Below are 26,783 nucleotides of genomic sequence, written 5' to 3' on the forward strand. Positions count from 1 at the left end.
AGACAATCCATACGGCATGGAGATGGAAAATATGCAGGTCAGAGGACTAGGATTGGAAACCACTGGTCTACGCTACTTTAAAAGGATAATGGAAATGGATAATGAAAAATAAGTCATTCCCGCTCTTCATTTTTGTTTGCATTAATGGAAGCAGCAACAATGACAATATCCCATAGGAAAAAAAACATTACACCTGTTCCATTTGTGCAGCAAATATCTGGCTAATAAATTCACCAGGTGGGTACCAGTGGTGATATTCTACCTGCAATGGATTGGCCAAATCTTGTAAGTAGGCAAAAACTGCTCCCTGGTGGATGGCACAGTTTTATTTTCAAAGAAAATGACAAACTATTCAACTGCTGCATTCGCTACAGTCCGTGCAAGAGGGTAAATCCCCCCAGAAAAGATCAAAGAACAGGAATTCATAGAAAATGATGAAATGAAGGGGCCTAAAACATCCAGCAGGGAGCCAAACTGTACTTCCTTCAGGAAATAATCTAGAAAGCCAAACAAACAAAGAACCAAAAGATCAAATCTTTGAAATAAATTGAGATAAAAGAGCTAAAAGAGCCTGATCCTGAAAATGAATGTGATCTACCATCATAAACAGTGGTTCAGTTAGCAGAGTAACTAAGATCTGTAGAATTCTATTGTTTGCAGTGTTGAATTAACACTGTGGTGACTGCATACAGTATATTCCCTTTTAAAATAGTGTTAAATCAAATTGTGTTAAATCAAGCTGACACTGGCAGTTATCATTTACACTAAGACGGAGCTGATTCAACATGAAAAAACCCGTTGGAAACACGGCACTTTCTCAGACGTTTTCGGCAAATTGCACGCAAACAAAGTGAAAATGCAAAGAAAAGTGACAATGCAGTAGAAAGCGGACATGTGTTGCGGATCTTTTATGACCTGGAGCTCAAACATATTGAGGTGGTTGTGCAGGCGAGAGAACGTAGCTTTATCTGGTTAGCTGCGTAGGCTAACACTTACCGACATGACCTCTCACATTTGCCTCGTCTTCCCTTCTCCACTGGGAACCACAAAAAACTGCACTTTTTGTGACTGCAACACATTCTGTGTGAAGTGATGCTGTGTTTGTGTTGTGCGACGGCAGGCTGTCCCCAGAAGTGGTCAAATCTCAGGCAGTGGTTCAAATATCAGGTAGGGGTTCAAACGAGACTGCGCTGCCCTATTGGTAACGCCTAAATGAATGACGTTTGCCCAAATTGGTCTAAATATTATATGTTCATTTGGTTTAATTTGATTGATGCACTGATATGTATTGCATGCCCACTGAAAATAATTTGGATTTTTTTTTTTTATGCAGTAGGCATTTGGAGTAGTGTTAATTTAACACTACAAAACTTGATTAATTTCATCTGACAGTCTGAAGTGAACTGAATAATCTGATCTGTAAAGTCCGACACACAATTTCAGTTGACGCCACAACCAGTGTTGCTCCACAGAAAAACACTGAGCAGGATGAATGATTTTAATAAGCAACAACTCAGAAAATTCAACCTCCATGCATCAACTAAAAAGCTGTTATGCAACAACTGGAGCCCTCACCAAGATGTTCTGGCTGCACACGATCAAACATGAGATGGCTTTGTGAAGCAGCTTCCATTATGACAGCGCACTTATGCAGTTCCTGAAGTGGATTGTGCGTCTGCACTTCTATGACGTCATTTTCATGACCCCTGTGGCATTTCAAAGACAGTCCAAACGTAATGAGCTGACAGAATAAGAGAAGGACTCACGCCCACGTGTTAGACATGACCCTGAAACTTTGAATGTGCGCGTCCACAGCCTGAAACAGCAGCTTTTGTTGTGGTCAGCAGAATAGTGCACGTCAAGGCCGCTTCAGAACACAGAACACCATGCGCGTGCATGTTACTGCGCCCTTAGTTACACCGGCAGGCTGGAGTTACACACGAGTTCATCAAATATTAAACAATAACTTTGGGCTCCTGGTGCACGCGTGCAGCACTTTTAATCAAAACATGCATAATTTGTGACACCATCAAAGAAACGCGCGGCAACGTGCGCCCGCTGCTCTGCGTCGATCAGGTGCAACGCAAGCGCCAAACGCGCACGAAGTGCACGGAATGAAGAGATACCCCCCCCCCCCCCCGCGCGTGTGTGTGTGTGTGTGTGTGTGTGCGTGTGTGGTCCTACCTGATCCTGCTGAGCAACCGCTGTGACCGGACCGTTACAATCCTTAACAGAAGTCATGACCGTTACAAAAAGAAAAGAAAGGAAAACAATGAAGCGGAGGAGAAGCAGGCAGCGAGTCCGCGGACAGGTGCAGAAAAAACCAAGAGAGAGAGAGAGAGAGAGAGAGAGAGAGAGAGAGAGAGAGAGAGAGAGAGAGAGAGTAGCTTTTCACGTTTTCAGTGTCACCGCCGCACCCACGCCCACAGCAGAGCTGATCATCCTGTCTCTCAAATCACCTTGTCTCAGAGATGTTTAAATAGCTAATATCTTGTCTCTGACTGTCAAAGTCTTTCAGCTGATATCTTGTCTCAGAAATGTTTTTAACTGAAATCTAGTCAGATTTTCTGACTAAATGATATCATGTCTCTGATGTTTTAACTGAACTCTAGTCTGATTTTTTTTTTCTAACTGATATCTTGTCTCTGATGCTTTAACTGAAATCTAGTAATTTTTCCTGACTAAATGATATCATGTCTCTGATGTTTTCACTGAAATCTAGTCATTTTTTCTGACTAAATGATATCATGTCTCTTATGTTTTCACTGAAATCTAGTCAGATTTTTTTTTTTTGACTAACTGATATCTGGTCTGTGATATTTTAACTGAAATTTAGTCAGAGATTTTTTTCTGATATCTTGTCTCAGAGATGTTTTGAATGGAAACGTGATTTTCTAACTAACTGATATCTTGTCTGAGGGTTTTAACTGAAATCTAGTCAGGTTTTTTTGGACTAACTGATATCTTGTCTGTGGTGTTTTAACTGGAATTTAGTCAGATTTTTGTTCTGACTAACTCAAATCTTGTCTGTGATATTTTTAACTGAAATCTAGTCAGATTTTTTCTACCTAACTGATGACTGTCTCAGCGATGTTTTTAACAAAAACGTGTGATTTTTCTAGCTAACTGATATCTTGTCTCTAATGTTTTTAACTGAAATCTAGTCCGATTTTTTTCTAATGAACTGATATATTGTCTCTAATGTTTTAACTGAAATCTAGTCAGATTTTTTTCTGACTAACTGATATCTCTGATGTTTTAATTGAAATCTAGTCATTTTTTCTGACTAAATGATATCATGTCTCTGGTGTTTTAACCGAAATCTAGTCAATTTTTATTTTCTAACTAACTGATATCTTGTTTCTGGTGTTTTAACTGAAATCTAGTCATATTTTTTTGACTAACTGATATCTTGTCTCTGGTGTTTTAACTGGTATCTAGTCAGATTTTCTGACGAAATGATATCATGTCTCTGATGTTTTAACTGAACTCTAGTCTGATTTTTTTTCTAACTAACTGATATCTTGTCTCTGATGTTTTAACTGAAATCTAGTCATTTTTTCTGACTAAATGATATCATGTCTCTTATGTTTTCACTGAAATCTAGTCAGATTTTTTTTGACTAACTGATATCTGGTCTGTGATATTTTAACTGAAATTTAGTCAGAGATTTTTTTCTGATATCTTGTCTCAGAGATGTTTTGAATGGAAATGTGATTTTCTAACTAACTGATATCTTGTCTCTGAGGGTTTTAACTGAAATCTAGTCAGGTTTTTTTGGACTAACTGTTATCTTGTCTGTGGTGTTTTAACTGGAATTTAGTCAGATTTTTGTTCTGACTAACTCAAATCTTGTCTGTGATATTTTTAACTGAAATCTAGTCAGATTTTTTCTACCTAACTGATGACTGTCTCAGTGATGTTTTTAACGAAAACGTGTGATTTTTCTAGCTAACTAATATCTTGTCTCTAATGTTTTTAACTGAAATCTAGTCCGATTTTTTTCTAATGAACTGATATATTGTCTCTAATGTTTTAACTGAAATCTAGTCAGATTTTTTTCTGACTAACTGATATCTCTGATGTTTTAATTGAAATGTAGTCATTTTTTCTGACTAAATGATATCATGTCTCTGGTGTTTTAACTGAAATCTAGTCAATTTTTATTTTCTAACTAACTGATATCTTGTCTCTGGTGTTTTAACTGAAATCTAGTCATATTTTTTTGACTAACTGATATCTTGTCTCTGGTGTTTTAACTGGTATCTAGTGAGATTTTTGTTCTGACTAACTGATATCTTGTCTGAGATATTTTTAACTGAAATTTAGTCAGATTTTTTTCTAACTGATATCATGTCTCAGAGATGTTTTTAACTGAAATGTGATTATTCTAACTAACTGATATCTTGTCTCTGATGTTTCTAACTGAAATCTAGTCCGTTTTTTTATTAACTGATATCTTGTCTCAGAGATGTTTTGAACGGAAATGTGATTTTTCTAACTAACTGATATCTTGTCTCTGATGTGTTAACTGAAATCTAGTCAGTTTTTTTTTCTAAATAACTGATATCTTGCCTCTGATGTTTTTAACTGAAATCTAGTCAGATTTTTTTCTAACTAACTGATATCTTGTGTCTGATGTTTTCACTGAAATCTAGTCAGATTTTTTTCTAACTGATATCATGTCTCAGAGATGTTTTTAACTGAAATGTGATTATTCTAACTAACTGATATCTTGTCTCTGATGTTTCTAACTGAAATCTAGTCCGTTTTTTTCTAACTGATATCTTCTCTCAGAGAGGTTTTTAACGGAAACGTGTGATTTTTCTAACTAACTGATATATTGTTTCTGATGTTTTTAACTGAAGTTTAGTCAGATTTTTTTCTAACTAACTGATATCTTGTCTCTGATGTTTTAACTGAAATCTAGTCAGATTTTTTTCTAATGAACTGATATATTGTCTCTGATGTTTTAACTGAAATCTAGTCATTTTTTTCTGACTAAATGATATCATGTCTCTGGTGTTTTAGCCGAAATCTAGTCAATTTTTTTTCTAACTAACTGATATCTTGTCTCTGGTGTTTTAACTGAAATCTAGTCATATTTTTTTGACTAATTGATATCTTGTCTCTGGTGTTTTACCTGGTATCTAGTCAGATTTTTGTTGACTAACTGATATCTTTGTCTGCGATATTTTTAACTGAAATTTAGTCAGATTTTTTTCTAACTGATATCATGTCTCAGAGATGTTTTTAACGGAAACGTGTGATTTTTATGACTAACTGATATCTTGTCTCTGATGTTTCTAACTGAAATTTAGTCTGATTTTTTTCTAACTGATATCTTCTCTCAGAGATGTTTTGAACGGAAACATGTGATTTTTCTAACTAACTGATATCTTGTCTCTGATGTTTTAACTGAAATCTAGTCAGATTTTTTTTCTGACTAACTGATATCTCTGATGTTTTCATTGAAATCTAGTCATTTTTTCTGACTAAATGATATCATGTCTCTGGTGTTTTAACCGAAATCTAGTCATTTTTTTTTCTGAATAACTGACATCTTATCTCTGATGTTTTTAACTGAAATCTAGTCAGATTTTTTTGGACTGTTATCTTGTCTCTGGTGTTTTAACTGGAATTTAGTCAGATTTTTGTTCTGACTAACTCATATCTTGTCTGTGATATTTTTAACTGAAATTTAGTCATATTTTTTTCTAACTGATATCTTGTCTCAGAGATGTTTTTAACGGAAACGTGTGATTTTTATGACTAACTGATATCTTGTCTCTGATGTTTCTAACTGAAATTTAGTCTGATTTTTTTCTAACTGATATCTTGTCTCAGAGATGTTTTGAACAGGAAACATGTGATTTTTCTAACTAACTGATATTTTGTCTCTGATGTTTTTAACTGAAATCTAGTCAGATTTTTTTCTAACTAACTGATATCTTGTGTCTGATGTTTTCACTGAAATCTAGTCAGATTTTTTTGGACTAACTGATATCTTGTCTCTGGTGTTTTAAATGGAATTTAGTCAGATTTTTGTTCTGACTAACTCATATCTTGTCTGTGATATTTTTAACTGAAATTTAGTCATACTTTTTTCTAACTGTTATCTTGTCTCTGGTGTTTTACCTGGTATCTAGTCAGATTTTTGTTCTGACTAACTCATATCTTGTCAGATTTTTTTCTAACTGATATCTTGTCTCAGAGATGTTTTGAATGGAAATGTGATTTTTCTAACTAACTGATATCTTGTCTCTGATGTTTTAACTGAAATCTAGTCAGATGTTTTTTTTCTAAATAACTGATATCTTGTCTCTGATGTTTTTAACTGAAATCTAGTCAGATTTTTTTCTAACTAACTGATATCTTGTGTCTGATGTTTTCACTGAAATCTAGTCAGATTTTTTTGGACTAACTGATATCTTGTCTCTGGTGTTTTAACTGGAATTTAGTCAGATTTTTGTTCTGACTAACTCATATCTTGTCTGTGATATTTTTAACTGAAATTTAGTCATACTTTTTTCTAACTGATATCTTGTCTCAGAGATGTTTTTAACGGAAACGTGTGATTTTTCTAACTAACTGATAACTTGTCTCTGATGTTTTTAACTGAAATTTAATCAGATTTTTTTCTAACGAACTGATATATTCTCTATGATGTTTTAACTGAAATCTAGTCAGATTTTTTTCTGACTGACTGATATCTCTGATGTTTTAATTGAAATCTAGTCATTTTTTCTGACTAAATGATATGTCTGTGGTGTTTTAACCGAAATCTAGTCATTTTTTTTTCTAACTAACTGATATCTTGTCTCTGGTGTTTTAACTGAAATCTAGTCAGATTTTTTTTTGACTAAATGATATCATGTCTCTGGTGTTTTAACCGAAATTTAGTCAATTTTTTTTTCTAAATAACTGATATTTTGTCTCTGGTGTTTTAACTGAAATCTAGTTATATTTTTTTGACTAACTGATATCTTGTCTCTGGTGTTTTACCTGGTATCTAGTCAGATTTTTGTTCTGACTAACTGATATCTTGTCTGCAATATTTTTAACTGAAATTTAGTCAGATTTTTTTTAACTGATATCATGTCTCAGAGATATTTTTAATGGAAACGTGTGATTTTTCTAACTGACTGATATCTTGTCTCTGATGTTTTTAACTGAAATTTAGTCAGATTTTTTCTAACTGATATCTTGTCTCTGATGTTTTAACTGAAATCTAGTCAGATTTTGTCTACCTAACTGATATCTTGTCTCAGAGATGTTTTTAACAAAAATTTGTGATTTTTCTAACTAACTGATATCTTGTCTCTAGTGTTTTTAACTGAAATCTAGTCAGATTTTTTTTCTGACTAACTGATATCTCTGATGTTTTAATTGAAATCTAGTCATTTTTTCTGACTAAATGATATCATGTCTCTGGTGTTTTTAACTGAAATCTAGTCAGATTTTTTTGGACTAACTGTTATCTTGTCTCTGGTGTTTTAACTGGAATTTAGTCAGATTTTTGTTCTGACTAACTCATATCTTGTCTGTGATATTTTTAACTTAAATTTAGTCATATTTTTTTCTAACTGATATCTTGCCTCAGAGATGTTTTTAACGGAAACGTGTGATTTTTCTAACTAACTGATATCTTGTCTCTGATGTTTTTAACTGAAATTTAGTCAGATTTTTTTCTAACTGATATCTTGTCCCTGATGTTTTAACTGAAATCTAGTCAGATTTTTTCTACCTAACTGATATCTTGTCTCAGAGATGTTTTTAACAAAAACGTGTGATTTTTCTAATTAACTGATATCTTGTCTCTAATGTTTTTAACTGAAATCTAGTCAGATTTTTTTCTAACTAACTGATATCTTGTCTCTGATGTTTTTAACTGAAATTTAGTCAGATTTTTCTCTAACTGATATCTTGTGTCTGATGTTTTCACTGAAATCTAGTCAGATTTTTTTTTGGACTAACTGATATCTTGTCTGTGATATTTTTAACTGAAATTTAGTCATACTTTTTTCTAACTGATATCTTGTCTCAGAGATGTTTTTAATGGAAACATGATTTTTCTAACTAACTGATATCTTGTCTCTGATGTTTTTAACTGAAATTTAATCAGATTTTTTTCTAATGAACTGATATATTCTCTATGATGTTTTAACTGAAATCTAGTCAGATTTTTTTCTGACTGACTGATATCTCTGATGTTTTAATTGAAATCTAGTCATTTTTTCTGACTAAATGATATGTCTGTGGTGTTTTAACCGAAATCTAGTCAATTTTTTTTTTCTAACTAACTGATATCTTGTCTCTGGTGTTTTAACTGAAATCTAGTCAGATTTTTTTTTTGACTAAATGATATCATGTCTCTGGTGTTTTAACCAAAATCTAGTCAATTTTTTTTTCTAAATAACTGATATTTTGTCTCTGGTGTTTTAACTGAAATCTAGTTATATTTTTTTGACTAACTGATATCTTGTCTCTGGTGTTTTAACTGGAATTTAGTCAGATTTTTGTTCTGACTAACTCATATCTTGTCTGTGATATTTTTAACTGAAATTTAGTCATACTTTTTTCTAACTGATATCTTGTCTCAGAGATGTTTTTAATGGAAATGTGATTTTTCTAACTAACTGATAGCTTGTCTCTGATGTTTTAACTGAAATCTAGTCAGATTTTTTTCTAAATAACTGATATCTTGTCTCTGATGTTTTTAACTGAAATTTAGTCAGATTTTTTTCTAACTGATATCTTGTGTCTGATGTTTTCACTGAAATCTAGTCAGATTTGTTTTGGACTAACTGATATCTTGTCTCTGGTGTTTTAACTGGAATTTAGTCAGATTTTTGTTCTGACTAACTCATATCTTGTCTGTGATATTTTTAACTTAAATTTAGTCATATTTTTTTCTAACTGATATCTTGCCTCAGAGATGTTTTTAACGGAAACGTGTGATTTTTCTAACTAACTGATATCTTGTGTCTGATGTTTTCACTGAAATCTAGTCAGATTTTTTTTTGGACTAACTGATATCTTGTCTCTGGTGTTTTAACTGGAATTTAGTCAGATTTTTTTTCTGACTAACTGATATCTTGGTTGCATTATTTTTCACTGAAATTTAGTCAGATTTTTGTCTAACTGATATCTTCTCTCAGAGATGTTTTTAACGGAAACGTGTGATTTTTCTAACTGACTGATATCTTGTCTCTGATGTTTTTAACTGAAATTTAGTCAGATTTTTTCTAACTGATATCTTGTCTCTGATGTTTTAACTGAAATCTAGTCAGATTTTGTCTACCTAACTGATATCTTGTCTCAGAGATGTTTTTAACAAAAACGTGTGATTTTTCTAACTAACTGATATCTTGTCTCTAGTGTTTTTAACTGAAATCTAGTCAGATTTTTTTTCTGACTAACTGATATCTCTGATGTTTTAATTGAAATCTAGTCATTTTTTCTGACTAAATGATATCATGTCTCTGATGTTTTAACTGAAATCTAGTCAGATTTTGTCTACCTAACTGATATCTTGTCTCAGAGATGTTTTTAACAAAAACGTGTGATTTTTCTAACTAACTGATATCTTGTCTCTAGTGTTTTTAACTGAAATCTAGTCAGATTTTTTTTCTGACTAACTGATATCTCTGATGTTTTAACTGAAATCTAGTCAGATTTTTTTCTGACTGACTGATATCTCTGATGTTTTAATTGAAATCTAGTCATTTTTTCTGACTAAATGATATGTCTGTGGTGTTTTAACCGAAATCTAGTCAATTTTTTTTTCTAACTAACTGATATCTTGTCTCTGGTGTTTTAACTGAAATCTAGTCAGATTTTTTTTTGACTAAATGATATCATGTCTCTGGTGTTTTAACCAAAATCTAGTCAATTTTTTTTCTAAATAACTGATATTTTGTCTCTGGTGTTTTAACTGAAATCTAGTTATATTTTTTTGACTAACTGATATCTTGTCTCTGGTGTTTTAACTGGAATTTAGTCAGATTTTTGTTCTGACTAACTCATATCTTGTCTGTGATATTTTTAACTGAAATTTAGTCATACTTTTTTCTAACTGATATCTTGTCTCAGAGATGTTTTTAATGGAAACATGATTTTTCTAACTAACTGATAGCTTGTCTCTGATGTTTTAACTGAAATCTAGTCAGATTTTTTTCTAAATAACTGATATCTTGTCTCTGATGTTTTTAACTGAAATCTAGTCAGATTTTTTTCTAACTAACTGATATCTTGTGTCTGATGTTTTCACTGAAATCTAGTCAGATTTTTTTGGACTAACTGATATCTTGTCTCTGGTGTTTTAACTGGAATTTAGTCAGATTTTTGTTCTGACTAACTGATATCTTGTCTGAAATATTTTTCACTGAAATTTAGTCCGATTTGTTTCTAACTGATATCATCTCTCAGAGATGTTTTTAATGGAAACGTGATTTTTGGAACAAACTGATATCTTGTCTCTGTTGTTTTTAACTGAAATTTAGTCAGATTTTTTTCTAACTGATATCTTGTCCCTGATGTTTTAACTGAAATCTAGTCAGATTTTTTCTACCTAACTGATATCTTGTCTCAGAGATGTTTTTAACAAAAACGTGTGATTTTTCTAATTAACTGATATCTTGTCTCTGATGTTTTTAACTGAAATTTAGTCAGATTTTTTTCTAACTGATATCTTGTCCCTGATGTTTTAACTGAAATCTAGTCAGATTTTTTCTACCTAACTGATATCTTGTCTCAGAGATGTTTTTAACAAAAACGTGTGATTTTTCTAATTAACTGATATCTTGTCTCTAATGTTTTTAACTGAAATCTAGTCAGATTTTTTTCTAACTAACTGATATCTTGTCTCTGATGTTTTTAACTGAAATTTAGTCAGATTTTTCTCTAACTGATATCTTGTGTCTGATGTTTTCACTGAAATCTAGTCAGATTTTTTTTGGACTAACTGATATCTTGTCTGTGATATTTTTAACTGAAATTTAGTCATACTTTTTTCTAACTGATATCTTGTCTCAGAGATGTTTTTAACGGAAACGTGTGATTTTTCTAACTAACTGATATCTTGTCTCTGATGTTTTTAACTGAAATTTAATCAGATTTTTTTCTAATGAACTGATATATTCTCTATGATGTTTTAACTGAAATCTAGTCAGATTTTTTTCTGACTGACTGATATCTCTGATGTTTTAATTGAAATCTAGTCATTTTTTCTGACTAAATGATATGTCTGTGGTGTTTTAACCGAAATCTAGTCAATTTTTTTTTTCTAACTAACTGATATCTTGTCTCTGGTGTTTTAACTGAAATCTAGTCAGATTTTTTTTTTGACTAAATGATATCATGTCTCTGGTGTTTTAACCAAAATCTAGTCAATTTTTTTTTCTAAATAACTGATATTTTGTCTCTGGTGTTTTAACTGAAATCTAGTTATATTTTTTTTGACTAACTGATATCTTGTCTCTGGTGTTTTAACTGGAATTTAGTCAGATTTTTGTTCTGACTAACTCATATCTTGTCTGTGATATTTTTAACTGAAATTTAGTCATACTTTTTTCTAACTGATATCTTGTCTCAGAGATGTTTTTAATGGAAACGTGATTTTTCTAACTAACTGATAGCTTGTCTCTGATGTTTTAACTGAAATCTAGTCAGATTTTTTTCTAAATAACTGATATCTTGTGTCTGATGTTTTTAACTGAAATTTAGTCAGATTTTTTTTCTAACTGATATCTTGTGTCTGATGTTTTCACTGAAATCTAGTCAGATTTGTTTTGGACTAACTGATATCTTGTCTCTGGTGTTTTAACTGGAATTTAGTCAGATTTTTGTTCTGACTAACTGATATCTTGTCTGAAATATTTTTCACTGAAATTTAGTCAGATTTGTTTCTAACTGATATCATCTCTCAGAGATGTTTTTAATGGAAACGTGATTTTTGGAACAAACTGATATCTTGTCTCTGTTGTTTTTAACTGAAATCTAGTCAGATTTTTTTGGACTAACTGTTATCTTGTCTCTGGTGTTTTAACTGGAATTTAGTCAGATTTTTGTTCTGACTAACTCATATCTTGTCTGTGATATTTTTAACTTAAATTTAGTCATATTTTTTTCTAACTGATATCTTGCCTCAGAGATGTTTTTAACGGAAACGTGTGATTTTTCTAACTAACTGATATCTTGTCTCTGATGTTTTTAACTGAAATTTAGTCAGATTTTTTTCTAACTGATATCTTGTCCCTGATGTTTTAACTGAAATCTAGTCAGATTTTTTCTACCTAACTGATATCTTGTCTCAGAGATGTTTTTAACAAAAACGTGTGATTTTTCTAATTAACTGATATCTTGTCTCTAATGTTTTTAACTGAAATCTAGTCAGATTTTTTTCTAACTAACTGATATCTTGTCTCTGATGTTTTTAACTGAAATTTAGTCAGATTTTTTTCTAACTGATATCTTGTGTCTGATGTTTTCACTGAAATCTAGTCAGATTTTTTTTTGGACTAACTGATATCTTGTCTGTGATATTTTAACTGAAATTTAGTCATACTTTTTTCTAACTGATATCTTGTCTCAGAGATGTTTTTAACGGAAACGTGTGATTTTTCTAACTAACTGATATCTTGTCTCTGATGTTTTTAACTGAAATTTAATCAGATTTTTTTCTAATGAACTGATATATTCTCTATGATGTTTTAACTGAAATCTAGTCAGATTTTTTTCTGACTGACTGATATCTCTGATGTTTTAATTGAAATCTAGTCATTTTTTCTGACTAAATGATATGTCTGTGGTGTTTTAACCGAAATCTAGTCAATTTTTTTTTTCTAACTAACTGATATCTTGTCTCTGGTGTTTTAACTGAAATCTAGTCAGATTTTTTTTTGACTAAATGATATCATGTCTCTGGTGTTTTAACCAAAATCTAGTCAATTTTTTTTTCTAAATAACTGATATTTTGTCTCTGGTGTTTTAACTGAAATCTAGTTATATTTTTTTGACTAACTGATATCTTGTCTCTGGTGTTTTAACTGGAATTTAGTCAGATTTTTGTTCTGACTAACTCATATCTTGTCTGTGATATTTTTAACTGAAATTTAGTCATACTTTTTCTAACTGATATCTTGTCTCAGAGATGTTTTTAATGGAAATGTGATTTTTCTAACTAACTGATAGCTTGTCTCTGATGTTTTAACTGAAATCTAGTCAGATTTTTTTCTAAATAACTGATATCTTGTCTCTGATGTTTTTAACTGAAATTTAGTCAGATTTTTTTTCTAACTGATATCTTGTGTCTGATGTTTTCACTGAAATCTAGTCAGATTTGTTTTGGACTAACTGATATCTTGTCTCTGGTGTTTTAACTGGAATTTTGTCAGATTTTTGTTCTGACTAACTCATATCTTGTCTGTGATATTTTTAACTTAAATTTAGTCATATTTTTTTCTAACTGATATCTTGCCTCAGAGATGTTTTTAACGGAAACGTGTGATTTTTCTAACTAACTGATATCTTGTGTCTGATGTTTTCACTGAAATCTAGTCAGATTTTTTTTTGGACTAACTGATATCTTGTCTCTGGTGTTTTAACTGGAATTTAGTCAGATTTTTTTTCTGACTAACTGATATCTTGGTTGCATTATTTTTCACTGAAATTTAGTCAGATTTTTGTCTAACTGATATCTTCTCTCAGAGATGATTTAACGGAAACGTGTGATTTTTCTAACTGACTGATATCTTGTCTCTGATGTTTTTAACTGAAATTTAGTCAGATTTTTTCTAACTGATATCTTGTCTCTGATGTTTTAACTGAAATCTAGTCAGATTTTGTCTACCTAACTGATATCTTGTCTCAGAGATGTTTTTAACAAAAACGTGTGATTTTTCTAACTAACTGATATCTTGTCTCTAGTGTTTTTAACTGAAATCTAGTCAGATTTTTTTTCTGACTAACTGATATCTCTGATGTTTTAATTGAAATCTAGTCATTTTTTCTGACTAAATGATATCATGTCTCTGGTGTTTTTAACTGAAATCTAGTCAGATTTTTTTGGACTAACTGTTATCTTGTCTCTGGTGTTTTAACTGGAATTTAGTCAGATTTTTGTTCTGACTAACTCATATCTTGTCTGTGATATTTTTAACTGAAATTTAGTCATACTTTTTTCTAACTGATATCTTGTTTCAGAGATGTTTTTAACGGAAACGTGTGATTTTTCTAACTAACTGATATCTTGTCTCTAGTGTTTTTAACTGAAATCTAGTCAGATTTTTTTTCTGACTAACTGATATCTCTGATGTTTTAATTGAAATCTAGTCATTTTTTTTCTGACTAAATGATATCATGTCTCTGGTGTTTTTAACTGAAATCTAGTCAGATTTTTTTGGACTAACTGTTATCTTGTCTCTAGTGTTTTACCTGGTATCTAGTCAGATTTTTGTTCTGACTAACTCATATCTTGTCAGATTTTTTTCTAACTGATATCTTGCCTCAGAGATGTTTTTAACGGAAACGTGTGATTTTTCTAACTAACTGATATCTTGTCTCTGATGTTTTTAACTGAAATTTAGTCAGATTTTTTTCTAACTGATATCTTGTGTCTGATGTTTTCACTGAAATCTAGTCAGATTTGTTTTGGACTAACTGATATCTTGTCTCTGGTGTTTTAACTGGAATTTAGTCAGATTTTTGTTCTGACTAAGTCATATCTTGTCTGTGATATTTTTAACTTAAATTTAGTCATATTTTTTTCTAACTGATATCTTGCCTCAGAGATGTTTTTAACGGAAACGTGTGATTTTTCTAACTAACTGATATCTTGTCTCTGATGTTTTTAACTGAAATTTAGTCAGATTTTTTTCTAACTGATATCTTGTGTCTGATGTTTTCACTGAAATCTAGTCAGATTTTTTTTTGGACTAACTGATATCTTGTCTCTGATGTTTTAACTGAAATCTAGTCAGATTTTGTCTACCTAACTGATATCTTGTCTCAGAGATGTTTTTAACAAAAACGTGTGATTTTTCTAACTAACTGATATCTTGTCTCTAGTGTTTTTAACTGAAATCTAGTCAGATTTTTTTTCTGACTAACTGATATCTCTGATGTTTTAATTGAAATCTAGTCATTTTTTTCTGACTAAATGATATCATGCCTCTGGTGTTTTAGCCGAAATCTAGTCAATTTTTTTCTAACTAACTGATATCTTGTCTCTGATGTTTTAACTGAAATCTAGTCATATTTTTTTTTTTGACTTACTGATATCTTGTCTCTGGTGTTATAACTGGTATCTAGTCAGATTTTTGTTCTGACTAACTGATATGTTGTCTGCGATATTTTTAACTGAAAAACATATCTTGTCTCAGAGATGTTTTGAATGGAAACGTTATTTTTCTAACTAACTGATATCTTGTCTCAGAGATGTTTTTAATGGAAACGTGATTTTTCTAACTAACTGATAGCTTGTCTCTGATGTTTTAACTGAAATCTAGTCAGATTTTTTTTCTAAATAACTGATATCTTGTCTCTGATGTTTTTAACTGAAATCTAGTCAGATTTTTTTCTAACGAACTGATATATTCTCTATGATGTTTTAACTGAAATCTAGTCAGATTTTTTTCTGACTGACTGATATCTCTGATGTTTTAATTGAAATCTAGTCATTTTTTCTGACTAAATGATATGTCTGTGGTGTTTTAACCGAAATCTAGTCAATTTTTTTTTCTAACTAACTGATATCTTGTCTCTGGTGTTTTAACTGAAATCTAGTCAGATTTTTTTTTTTACTAAATGATATCATGTCTCTGGTGTTTTAACCAAAATCTAGTCAATTTTTTTTCTAAATAACTGATATTTTGTCTCTGGTGTTTTAACTGAAATCTAGTTATATTTTTTTTGACTAACTGATATCTTGTCTCTGGTGTTTTAACTGGAATTTAGTCAGATTTTTGTTCTGACTAACTCATATCTTGTCTGTGATATTTTTAACTGAAATTTAGTCATACTTTTTTCTAACTGATATCTTGTCTCAGAGATGTTTTTAATGGAAACATGATTTTTCTAACTAACTGATAGCTTGTCTCTGATGTTTTAACTGAAATCTAGTCAGATTTTTTTTCTAAATAACTGATATCTTGTCTCTGATGTTTTTAACTGAAATCTAGTCAGATTTTTTTCTAATTAACTGATATCTTGTCTCTAATGTTTTTAACTGAAATCTAGTCAGATTTTTTTCTAACTAACTGATATCTTGTCTCTGGTGTTTTAACTGGAATTTTGTCAGATTTTTGTTCTGACTAACTGATATCTTGTCTGAAATATTTTTCACTGAAATTTAGTCCGATTTTTTTCTAACTGATATCTTCTCTCAGAGATGTTTTTAATGGAAACGTGTGATTTTTGGAACAAACTGACATCTTGTCTCTGATGTTTTTAACTGAAATTTAGTCAGATTTTTTTCTAACTGATATCTTGTCCCTGATGTTTTAACTGAAATCTAGTCAGATTTTTTCTACGTAACTGATATCTTGTCTCAGAGATGTTTTTAACCAAAACGTGTGATTTTTCTAACTAACTGATATCTTGTCTCTAATGTTTTTAACTGAAATCTAGTCCGATTTTTTTCTAATGAACTGATATATTGTCTCTGATGTTTTAACTGAAATCTAGTCATTTTTTTCTGACTAAATGATATCATGTCTCTGGTGTTTTAGCCGAAATCTAGTCAATTTTTTTTTCAACTAACTGATATCTTGTCTCTGGTGTTTTAACTGAAATCTAGTCATATTTTTTTGACTAATTGATATCTTGTCTCTGGTGTTTTACCTGGTATCTAGTCAGATTTTTGTTGACTAACTGATATCTTGTCTGAAATATTTTTAACTGAAATTTAGTCAGATTTTTTCTAACTGATATCTTGTCTCAGAGATGTTTTGAACGGAAACATGTGATTTTTCTAACTAACTGATATCTTGTCTCTGATGTTTTAACTGAAATCTAGCCAGATTTTTTTCTGACTAACTGATATCTCTGATGTTTTCATTGAAATCTAGTCATTTTTTCTGACTAAATGATATCATGTTTCTGGTGTTTTAACTGAAATCTAGTCAGATTTTTTTTCTGACTAACTGATATCTCTGATGTTTTAATTGAAATCTAGTCATTTTTTTCTGACTAAATGATATCATGTCTCTGGTGTTTTAGCCGAAATCTAGTCAATTTTTTTCTAACTAACTGATATCTTGTCTCTGATGTTTGTAACTGAAATCTAGTACAATTTTTTCTAACTGATATCTTGTCTCAGAGATGTTTTGAATGGAAACATGTGATTTTTCGAACCAACTGATATCTTGGCTCTGATGTTTTAACTGGAATTTAGTCAGATTTTTGTTCTGACTAACTCATATCTTGTCTGTGATATTTTTAACTGAAATCTAGTCATTTTTTCTGACTAAATGATATCATGTCTCTGGTGTTTTCACCGAAATCTAGTCAATTTTTTTTTCTAACTAACTGATATCTTGTCTCTGGTGTTTTAACTGAAATCTAGTCAGATTTTTTTCTAACTGATATCTTGTCTCAGAGGTGTTTTGAACGGAAACATGTGATGTTTCTAACTAACTGATATCTTGTCTCTGATGTTTTTATCTGAAATTTAATCAGATTTGTTTCTAACTAACTGATATCTTGTCTCTGATGTTTTAACTGAAATCTAGTCAGATTTTTTCTACCTAACTGATATCTTGTCTCAGAGATGTTTTTAACGAAAACGTGTGATTTTTCTAACTAACTGATGTCTTGTCTCTAATGTTTTTAACTGAAATCTAGTCCGATTTTTTTCTAACGAACTGATATATTCTCTCTGATGTTTTAACTGAAATCTAGTCAGATTTATTTCTGACTAACTGATATCTCTGAATGTTTTAATTGAAATCTAGTCATTTTTCTGACTAAATGATCTCATGTCTCTCGTGTTTTAATCGAAATCTAGTCAGATTTTTTTTGACTAACTGATATCTTGTCTCTGGTGTTTTAACGGGTATCTAGTCTGACTAACTCATATATTGTCTGTGATATTTTTAACTGAAATTCAGTCAGATTTTTTCTAACTGATATCTTGTCTCAGAGATGTTTTTAACGGAAACGTGTGATTTTTCTAACTAACTGATATCTTGTCTCTGATGTTTTTAACTGAAATTTAGTCAGATTTTTTTCTAACTGATATCTTGTCTCAGAGATGTTTTGAACGGAAACATGTGATTTTCTAACTAACTGATATCTTGTCTCTGATGTTTTTAACTGAAATCTAGTCAGATTTTTTTCTACCTAACTGATATCTTGTCTCAGAGATGTTTTTAACGAAAACGTGTGATTTTTCTAACTAACTGATATCTTGTCTCTAATGTTTTAACTGAAATCTAGTCCGATTTTTTTGCTAACGAACTGATATATTGTCTCTGATGTTTTAACTGAAATCTAGTCAGATTTTTTCTGACTAACTGATATCTCTGATGTTTTAATTGAAATCTAGTCATTTTTTTCTGACTAAATGATATCATGTCTCTGGTGTTTTCACCGAAATCTAGTCAATTTTTTTTCTAACTAACTGATATCTTGTCTATGGTGTTTTAACTGAAATCTAGTCAGATTTTTTTCTAACTGATATCTTGTCTCAGAGATGTTTTGAACGGAAGCATGTGATTTTCTAACTAACTGATATCTTGTCTCTGATGTTTTAACTGAAATCTAGTCAGATTTATTTCTGACTAACTGATATCTCTGAATGTTTTAATTGAAATCTAGTCATTTTTCTGACTAAATGATCTCATGTCTCTCGTGTTTTAATCGAAATCTAGTCAGATTTTTTTTGACTAACTGATATCTTGTCTCTGGTGTTTTAACGGGTATCTAGTCTGACTAACTCATATATTGTCTGTGATATTTTTAACTGAAATTCAGTCAGATTTTTTCTAACTGATATCTTGTCTCAGAGATGTTTTTAACGGAAACGTGTGATTTTTCTAACTAACTGATATCTTGTCTCTGATGTTTTTAACTGAAATTTAGTCAGATTTTTTTTCTAACTGATATCTTGTCTCAGAGATGTTTTGAACGGAAACATGTGATTTTCTAACTAACTGATATCTTGTCTCTGATGTTTTTAACTGAAATCTAGTCAGATTTTTTTCTACCTAACTGATATCTTGTCTCAGAGATGTTTTTAACGAAAACGTGTGATTTTTCTAACTAACTGATATCTTGTCTCTAATGTTTTAACTGAAATCTAGTCAGATTTTTTCTGACTAACTGATATCTCTGATGTTTTAATTGAAATCTAGTCATTTTTTTCTGACTAAATGATATCATGTCTCTGGTGTTTTCACCGAAATCTAGTCAACTTTTTTTTTCTAACTAACTGATATCTTGTCTATGGTGTTTTAACTGAAATCTAGTCAGATTTTTTTCTAACTGATATCTTGTCTCAGAGATGTTTTGAACGGAAGCATGTGATTTTCTAACTAACTGATATCTTGTCTCTGATGTTTTAACTGAAATCTAGTCAGATTTTTTTTCTAACTAACTGATGTCTCTGATTTTTTAACTGAAATCTAGTCAGATTTTTTTGGACTAACTGATATCTTGTCTCTGGTGTGTTAACTGGAATCTAGTCAGATTTTTTGTTCTGACTAACTGATATCTTGTCTGAAATATTTTTCACTGAAATTTAGTCTGATTTTTTTCTAACTGATATCTTGTCTCAGAGATGTTTTTAATGGAAACGTGTGATTTTTGGAACTAACTGATATCTTGTCTCTGATGTTTTTAAGTGAAATCTAGTCAGATTTTTTTGGACTAACTGATATCTTGTCTCTGGTGTTTTAACTGGAATTTAGTCAGATTTTTGTTCTGACTAACTTATATCTTGTCTGTGATATTTTTAACTGAAATTTAGTCATATTTTGTTCTAACTGATATCTTGTCTCAGAGATGTTTTTAACGGAAACGGGTATTTTTTCTAACTAACTGATATCTTGTCTCTGATGTTTTTAACTGAAATTTAGTCAGATTTTTTTCTAACTAACTGATATCTTGTCTCAGATGTTTTAGCTGAAATCTAGTCAGATTTTTCTACCTAACTGATATCTTGTGTCAGAGATGTTTCTAATGAAAACGTGTGATTTTTCTAACTAACTGATATCTTGTCTCTAATGTTTTTAACTGAAATCTAGTCTGATTTTTTTTCTAACGAACTGCTATATTGTCTCTGATGTTTTAACTGAAATCTAGTCAGATTTTTTTCTGACTAACTGATATCGCTGATGTTTTAATTGAAATCTAGTCATTTTTTCTGACTAAATGATATCATGTCTCTGGTGTTTTAACCGAAATCTAGTCAATTTTTTTTTTGACTAACTGATATCTTGTCTCTGGTGTTTTAACTGTGATGTTTTTAACTGAAATGTAGTCAGAGTTTTTTCTAACTAACTGATATCTTGTCTCAGAGATGTTTTTAACGGAAACGTGTGATTTTTCTAACAAACTGATATCTTGTCTCTGATGTTTTTAACTGAAATCTAGTCAGATTTTTTTCTAACTGATATCTTGTCTCTGAGATGTTTTTAACTGAAACATTATGTGTTTTTTCTAAATAACTGCTATTGTGTGTGCTATGTTTTAACTGGAATCTAGTCATCTTTTTCCTAACTAACTGATATCTTGCTCTGACAAGTTTTAACTGAAATCTTGTTTCTAACATGTTAAAACTGAAATATCATCTGATTTTTTTAAATAACATATCTTTCTCTGATGTTTTAACTGAAATCTAGTCAGATTTTTTTCTTCTAAAGTGAAATCTTTTCTGTGAGATGTTTTAACTGAAATCTTCTGTTTTTTCCGAGTAACTGATATCTTGTGTCAAAGATGTTTATAAGTGAACTCTTATCTGATTATTTTAACTAACTGGCATCTTGTCTTGGATATGTTTTTAACTGGTATCTTGTCTGATTTTTTAAATAAATGATATCTTGTGTCTGATGTTTCACTTGAAATCTAGTCAGATTTTTTTCTGAATGACTGAAATATTTTCTGTGAGAGGTTTTTAACTGATTTTTCCATAACTGATATCTTTTCTTAGAAATGTATATAAGTGTAATATTGACATATTTTTCTAAATATCTTATATCTTGTCTCTGACATGTTTTCAACTGATATCTTGTCTCTTACATGGTTTCAACTGATATGTAATCTCTGACATGTTTTTAACTGAAACATTGTGTAGTTTTCTAAATAACTGATATCTTGTCTCTTACCTGGTTTCAACTGATATCTTGTCTCTGATATATTTTTAACTGAAACATTGTGTGTTTTTTCTAAATAACCGATATCTCGAGCTGCAGCCATGCTGCTCTGAGATCACCTGAGCCTGTCAGATCTTGGAAGGTAAGCAGCATAGGTCTTGATTAGTACTTCACTGGAATACTGAGGTGGAAAACCAGGAACCATGAGTGTGTCTCTCCATAAAGAGTTGGAGTTGATCCTAACTTACTTATAAGTGGACGCAACAATTTTAGATAGAATTTTTAGTGAGTATAACTCTAACTTTAAAAAATATAACACAATGCTAAAATACCCTTGGCCCTATGAGCAATGTGTTCTTTGTCATTTTCAGTTGTTTAATTAATTATTAAGATCCTATTGTCTTACATACAATTTGTATATGTAATTTCAGACATTACAAGAGTTGTTAATGGCGTTGTGATTCAAACGCTAACAGCAATGGCACACTCTATGTTCTGTTGATGCATGTGCATGAATTACTTCACTTTTTGGATCTCAGAATTCTCTGAATTCTCCCTGAGCACATTTCTGTTATAAATCAGTACTGTGCTGATTCATTTTATTTCTGTCCCATGTAAAACGATAAGTCCCACAATCCCCAGGGTGAAAAATGTTGAATCTCCCCTTTAAAATATTAGTTTTTTAAGTTAGTTAAATGTTAAGCTTATATATTGAAAAACTAAAAAATGTCTATGCATCTGCTTGCCTTGAGTTTTTTGTTTGTGTATTTGTTTGTTTGTTTTTTTGCAAGGTGTTGTTTATAGTACAGGTCAGGTCAGGCCATGTCTAGGAACATCTGCGTCCACCACAGTACAGAACTGCCTTGGTTCCTGAATATCAACTACTCAGTTGAAAAACCTTTCCTTCCCCACCTCTTAAAAATAATAATCTACAGTGGGTTAAAAAAGTATTTAGTCAGTCCCTGATTGTGCAGGTCCCCTACTTAGAAAGATGAGAGAGGTCTGTAATTTTCATCATAGGTACACTTCAGCTATGAGAGCCAAAACGAGAAAAAAAAAAAAATCCAGGAAATTGTTCACACACAAAAATTTGCTGCAGTCACAAAAAGTGTAAATTATGGTGGAAAATAAATATTTGGTCACCCACAAACAAGCAAGATTTCTGGCTCTCACAGACGTGTAACTTCTTCCTTAAGAAGCTCTTCTGTCCTCCACCTGTTACCTGTATTAATGGCACCTGTTGGAAGTCGGTATCTGTATAAAAGACACCTGTCCACAGCCTCAAACAGTCAGACTCCAAACTCAACCATGGCCAAGACCAAAGAGCTGTCGAAGGACACCAGGAAGAAAATTGTAGATGTGCACCAGGCTGGGAAGAGTGAGTCTACAACAGTCAAGCAGGTTGGTGTGAATAAATCAACTGTGGGAGCAATTGTAAAAAAAAATGGAAGACATACAAGACCATTGATAATCTCCCTCGATCTAGGGCTCCACGCAAGATGTCATCCCATGGGGTCAAAATTATCATGACAACGGTGAACAAAACTCCCAGAACTACATGGAGGGACCTGATAAATGACCTACAGATGGCTGGGACCAAAGTAACAAAGGCTACACACTACGCAGAGAAGGATTCAAATCCTGCAGTGCCAGGCATGTCCCCCTGCTTAAGCCAGTACATGTCCAGGCCCATCTGAAGTTTGCCAGAGAGCATATGGATGATCCAGAAGAGGATTGGGAGAATATCATGTGGTCAGATGAAACCAAAATAGAACTTTTTGGTAAAAACTCAACTTGTCATGTTTGGAGGAAGAAGAATGCTGAGTTGCATTCCAACACCACCATACCTTCTGTGAAGCATGGGGGTGGAAACATCATGCTTTGGGACAGTTTTTCTGCAAAGGGGACAGGACGACTGATCTGTGTTAAGGGAAGAATGAGCGGGGCTATGTATCATGTGATATTAAGCCAAACCCTCCTTCCTTCAGTGAGAGCATTGAAGATGCAACGTGGCTGGGTCTTCCAGCATGACAATGATCCAAACACACAGCTCAGGCAATGAGGGAGTGGCTTCGTAAAAAGCATTTCAAGGTCCTGGAGTGGCCTAGCCAGTCTCCAGACCTCAGTCCCATAGAAAATTTGTTGAGGGAGTTGAAAGTCCATGTTGCCCACTGACAGCCCCAAAACATCACTGCTCTAGAGGAGATCTGCATGGAGGAATGGGCCAAAATACCAGCTACAGTGTGTGTAAACCTGGTGAAGACTTACAGGAAACGTTTGACCTTTGTCATTGCCAACAAAGATTATGTTACAAAGTATTGAGTTGAACTTTTGTGATTGACCAAATACTTATTTTCCACCATAATTTGCAAATAAATTCTTTAAAAATCCTATAATGTGATTTCCTGAATTTTTTTCTCATTTTGTCTCTCACAGTTGAAGTGTACCTATGATGAAAATTACAGACCTCTCTCATCTTTCTAAGTAGGAGAACTTGCACAATCAGGGACTGACTAAATACTTTTTACCCCACTGTATCTGTCACAAACATGGGTGTCGTTAGTCTTCTCCAGCCACTGGGGTCCTCAACACTGAGGAACCTATGTGCTGGATCATGCCCAGAGAAATGCCCCACATTGTTAAAAAGCTGTAACTGATGCTCCCTCAAAGTGCAAGTGATAGTCCTCATCTGAGACTCCCGAAAAAACCATGCATCAGACACAAAGTTATTCCAGTGGTACCCAAGGATTCTCCAAAGAGACCTACAATGGATCTGGAAAGTATTCATGGCGCTGCATGTTTCAACATTTTATGTTACAGCCTTACTCCAAAATGGATGAAAATCATTTTTTCCTCAAACTTCTACACACAATACCTCATAATGATAATGTGAAAAAAACTTTTTTGAGATTTTTGCAAATGTAATAAAAAAAAAAAACTTGAGGCTGTAATTGTTGCCAAAGGTGCATCAACAAAGTACTGATGAAAGGGTGTGAACATTATGTACGTGCTGTGATGTAACACAGTGGTAAACATAACACTGTCCCAGCTTTTTTGAAACATGTAGCAGGCATCCATTTCAAAATGAGCAAATATTTGCACAAAAACAATAAAGTTCATCAGTTTGAACATTAAATATCATAATATTCTTTGTGGTGTATTCAAATGAATATAGGTTGAAGAGGATTTGCAAATCATTGTATTCTGTTTTTATTTACATTTTACACAACGTCCCAACTTCAATGGAATTGGGGTTGTAGTTTGCAAAAGTAGAATTTTGAAGGAAAAATGCATTTACTCCATTTTGGAATAAAACTGTAACATAAAATGTGGAAAAAGTGAAGTGCTTTGAATACTTTCTTCCTACAGATTACTGGTTGGCATCCAAGCCTCACAACCACACAGTAAGACAGGAAGCACCAGAAACACATAGATTTGTACCTTCGTTTTCCAGCAATGACATCTGTATCAACAAAGATCTCTGTCCACCAACCTCATGACTCCATAAGCTTTTCCCAGGTGTTTTTCAATCTCAGAGACCGAGGACCCAGACACATGAATGACTCTACAAGTTCAATGCTTTCACCACATACAGATAGATGCACTTCAGACGGCCAAGGCCAAGAAGTCATTGAAACACGGATCTTAGTTGCAAACATTCCAATTTACGGTGCAAAGCTATTTATTCCTGCATTCAGCTGAATGATCTCTCCAAGGAAAAGTTAAATAGATATCTTCTCTCCCTTTGTGAAGTTTGTGTAAACTGTAGCAAACAACATTTCATATATTAGTTTTGATCAGTGTTGTATAGTAACAAAATAAAAATATTCACTACTGTACTTAAGTACGTTTTGGGAGACTTTGTACTTTACTTGAGTTTTTTAAATTCAGCTTACTTTCACTTTTACTTCACTACATTTCCGACCTAAATTGCATACTTCTGCTCCGATACATTTTCTATGTGCCATGCCGTTACTCGTTACAAAAAAAACACACACACACACACACACACACACACACACACACACACACACACACACACACACACACACACACACACACACACACACACACACACACACGAAAAAAGTCATGTTTTCACCCAGAGACACCACTGATTACTAGTGACTGCAACAAAGTCAGGCTGATTTGTCATGAGGCATGTCCGGTAGGCTTTTTTGCAGTTGCACACTTGGGGGGTGTTTGTCAGGAAAATGATCATTTCTCTTCTTTGCAGGTCGAAGCAGTGCTTCGATCTACGATTCATGGATTCATTGTTTATTTCGCTTTATCCTAATTTTTCCCCACTAAAACCCCGAAGAGCATATGTCTGTGAGTAATATTTAATATTTTTATGTTAAACCGACCTGTTATGGTCTTCTGAAACAGTTGATAGATGTATTTTATAACTTAAAAACGGGACCGATGCTAACGCGTTAGCATGTCTATGGCGTTTTCAATGTTAAAGTTAGCATTAAGTTGTTCGCATCAGCATGTTTAAGTTGATTTGTTTTCTGTATAATTAATGGCTCAGCGTTTGTTGTCGTAAAAGAGTCAAATTGTAATTTTTTTTTATTCATATATTAATAGCAACAACAATAATAGTCTACATAATAGACAATAGTCAATAATAATAGACTAATAATGTTACAATACAATTTTAGAGAAAGAGACGAAAAGAACCTAATGAAACAAAACACAACAGAAAAGATAAAACCATGTAACAATGAAAATAAATAAATACATATAGAAATAACTGTTTCCTGTGAACACCTAGTAAGTAGCCTACTCTCGTTTAGGTTTTGAAACCTTGTTTCTGAAGTGTTTTTGTGTGATGTGCACAATTTTCAGTATTTTGACTAATACTACCAGTTATTTACAAGCTTAAGTTATTCACAAACAGTCGATAGTGAAAGTGTTAACAGTCATTCAAACTTTGCTTCTGTGATTGGCCGACTTGGTCTTCGGAGTGAGATTGCATCAGAATTTTGGCTCTCTGTTGGGACTGTTTACACAGAGACTGCTACCTGCTGCTTTGGACTTGAACTAACAGTCTTTTTCAAGACTTTTTTACTTTTTTACCTTTTTACTTTTTTTTTTTTTTTTTTTTTTTAACTTTTTTACTGTGCTCCAACGCCTAAGGAAGACCTCTAACGGTCGAAACATCGCGACGGAGCACTTTTATCAGCTAACTTTCATCAGCGTTGGCAAGCTAACTAGCTTGCTAACGCTTTCGTTTTATTTTTTTTTATTTTATTTATTTTTTTTTTTTAGCACTGTTGTCGTGTGTTATCTGTGCTGCTCCACAGCGTGTTTAGTCGATTTTTATTTTATTTTAGCACCGTTGTCGTGCGTTCGCTGTTGTCGTGCGTTGCCTGTGCTGCTTCATGGCCTGTTTGGTGCCTTGATTGGGGCACTCCTGCTGAATCACCTCTAAATTATTTACACATTATTCACTTTGTGTGTTTT

At 32.2% G+C, this 26,783-nt stretch overlaps 1 protein-coding gene across 5 annotated transcripts in view; it reads right to left on the reverse strand.

Moving 5' to 3' along the window:
- The window catches only part of LOC117521500 (dipeptidyl aminopeptidase-like protein 6), a 334,231-nt gene that overhangs the window by 127,362 nt on the left and 180,086 nt on the right, over positions 1–26,783 (reverse strand). Inside the window, exon 1 of one of the 5 annotated variants that reach the window (XM_034182812.1) lies at positions 2,185–2,256. The exons of the other annotated variants lie outside the window; for them this stretch is intronic. Within the exon in view, the coding sequence (XP_034038703.1) occupies positions 2,185–2,241 (57 nt within the window). The 5' untranslated portion in view covers positions 2,242–2,256. Of the gene's footprint in view, positions 1–2,184; positions 2,257–26,783 lie in introns of those variants that run through there. 5 annotated transcript variants of the gene reach the window in all.

This window comes from Thalassophryne amazonica, chromosome 12, assembly GCF_902500255.1.
Source record: "Thalassophryne amazonica chromosome 12, fThaAma1.1, whole genome shotgun sequence".
NCBI classification, from domain to species: Eukaryota; Metazoa; Chordata; class Actinopteri; order Batrachoidiformes; family Batrachoididae; genus Thalassophryne; species Thalassophryne amazonica.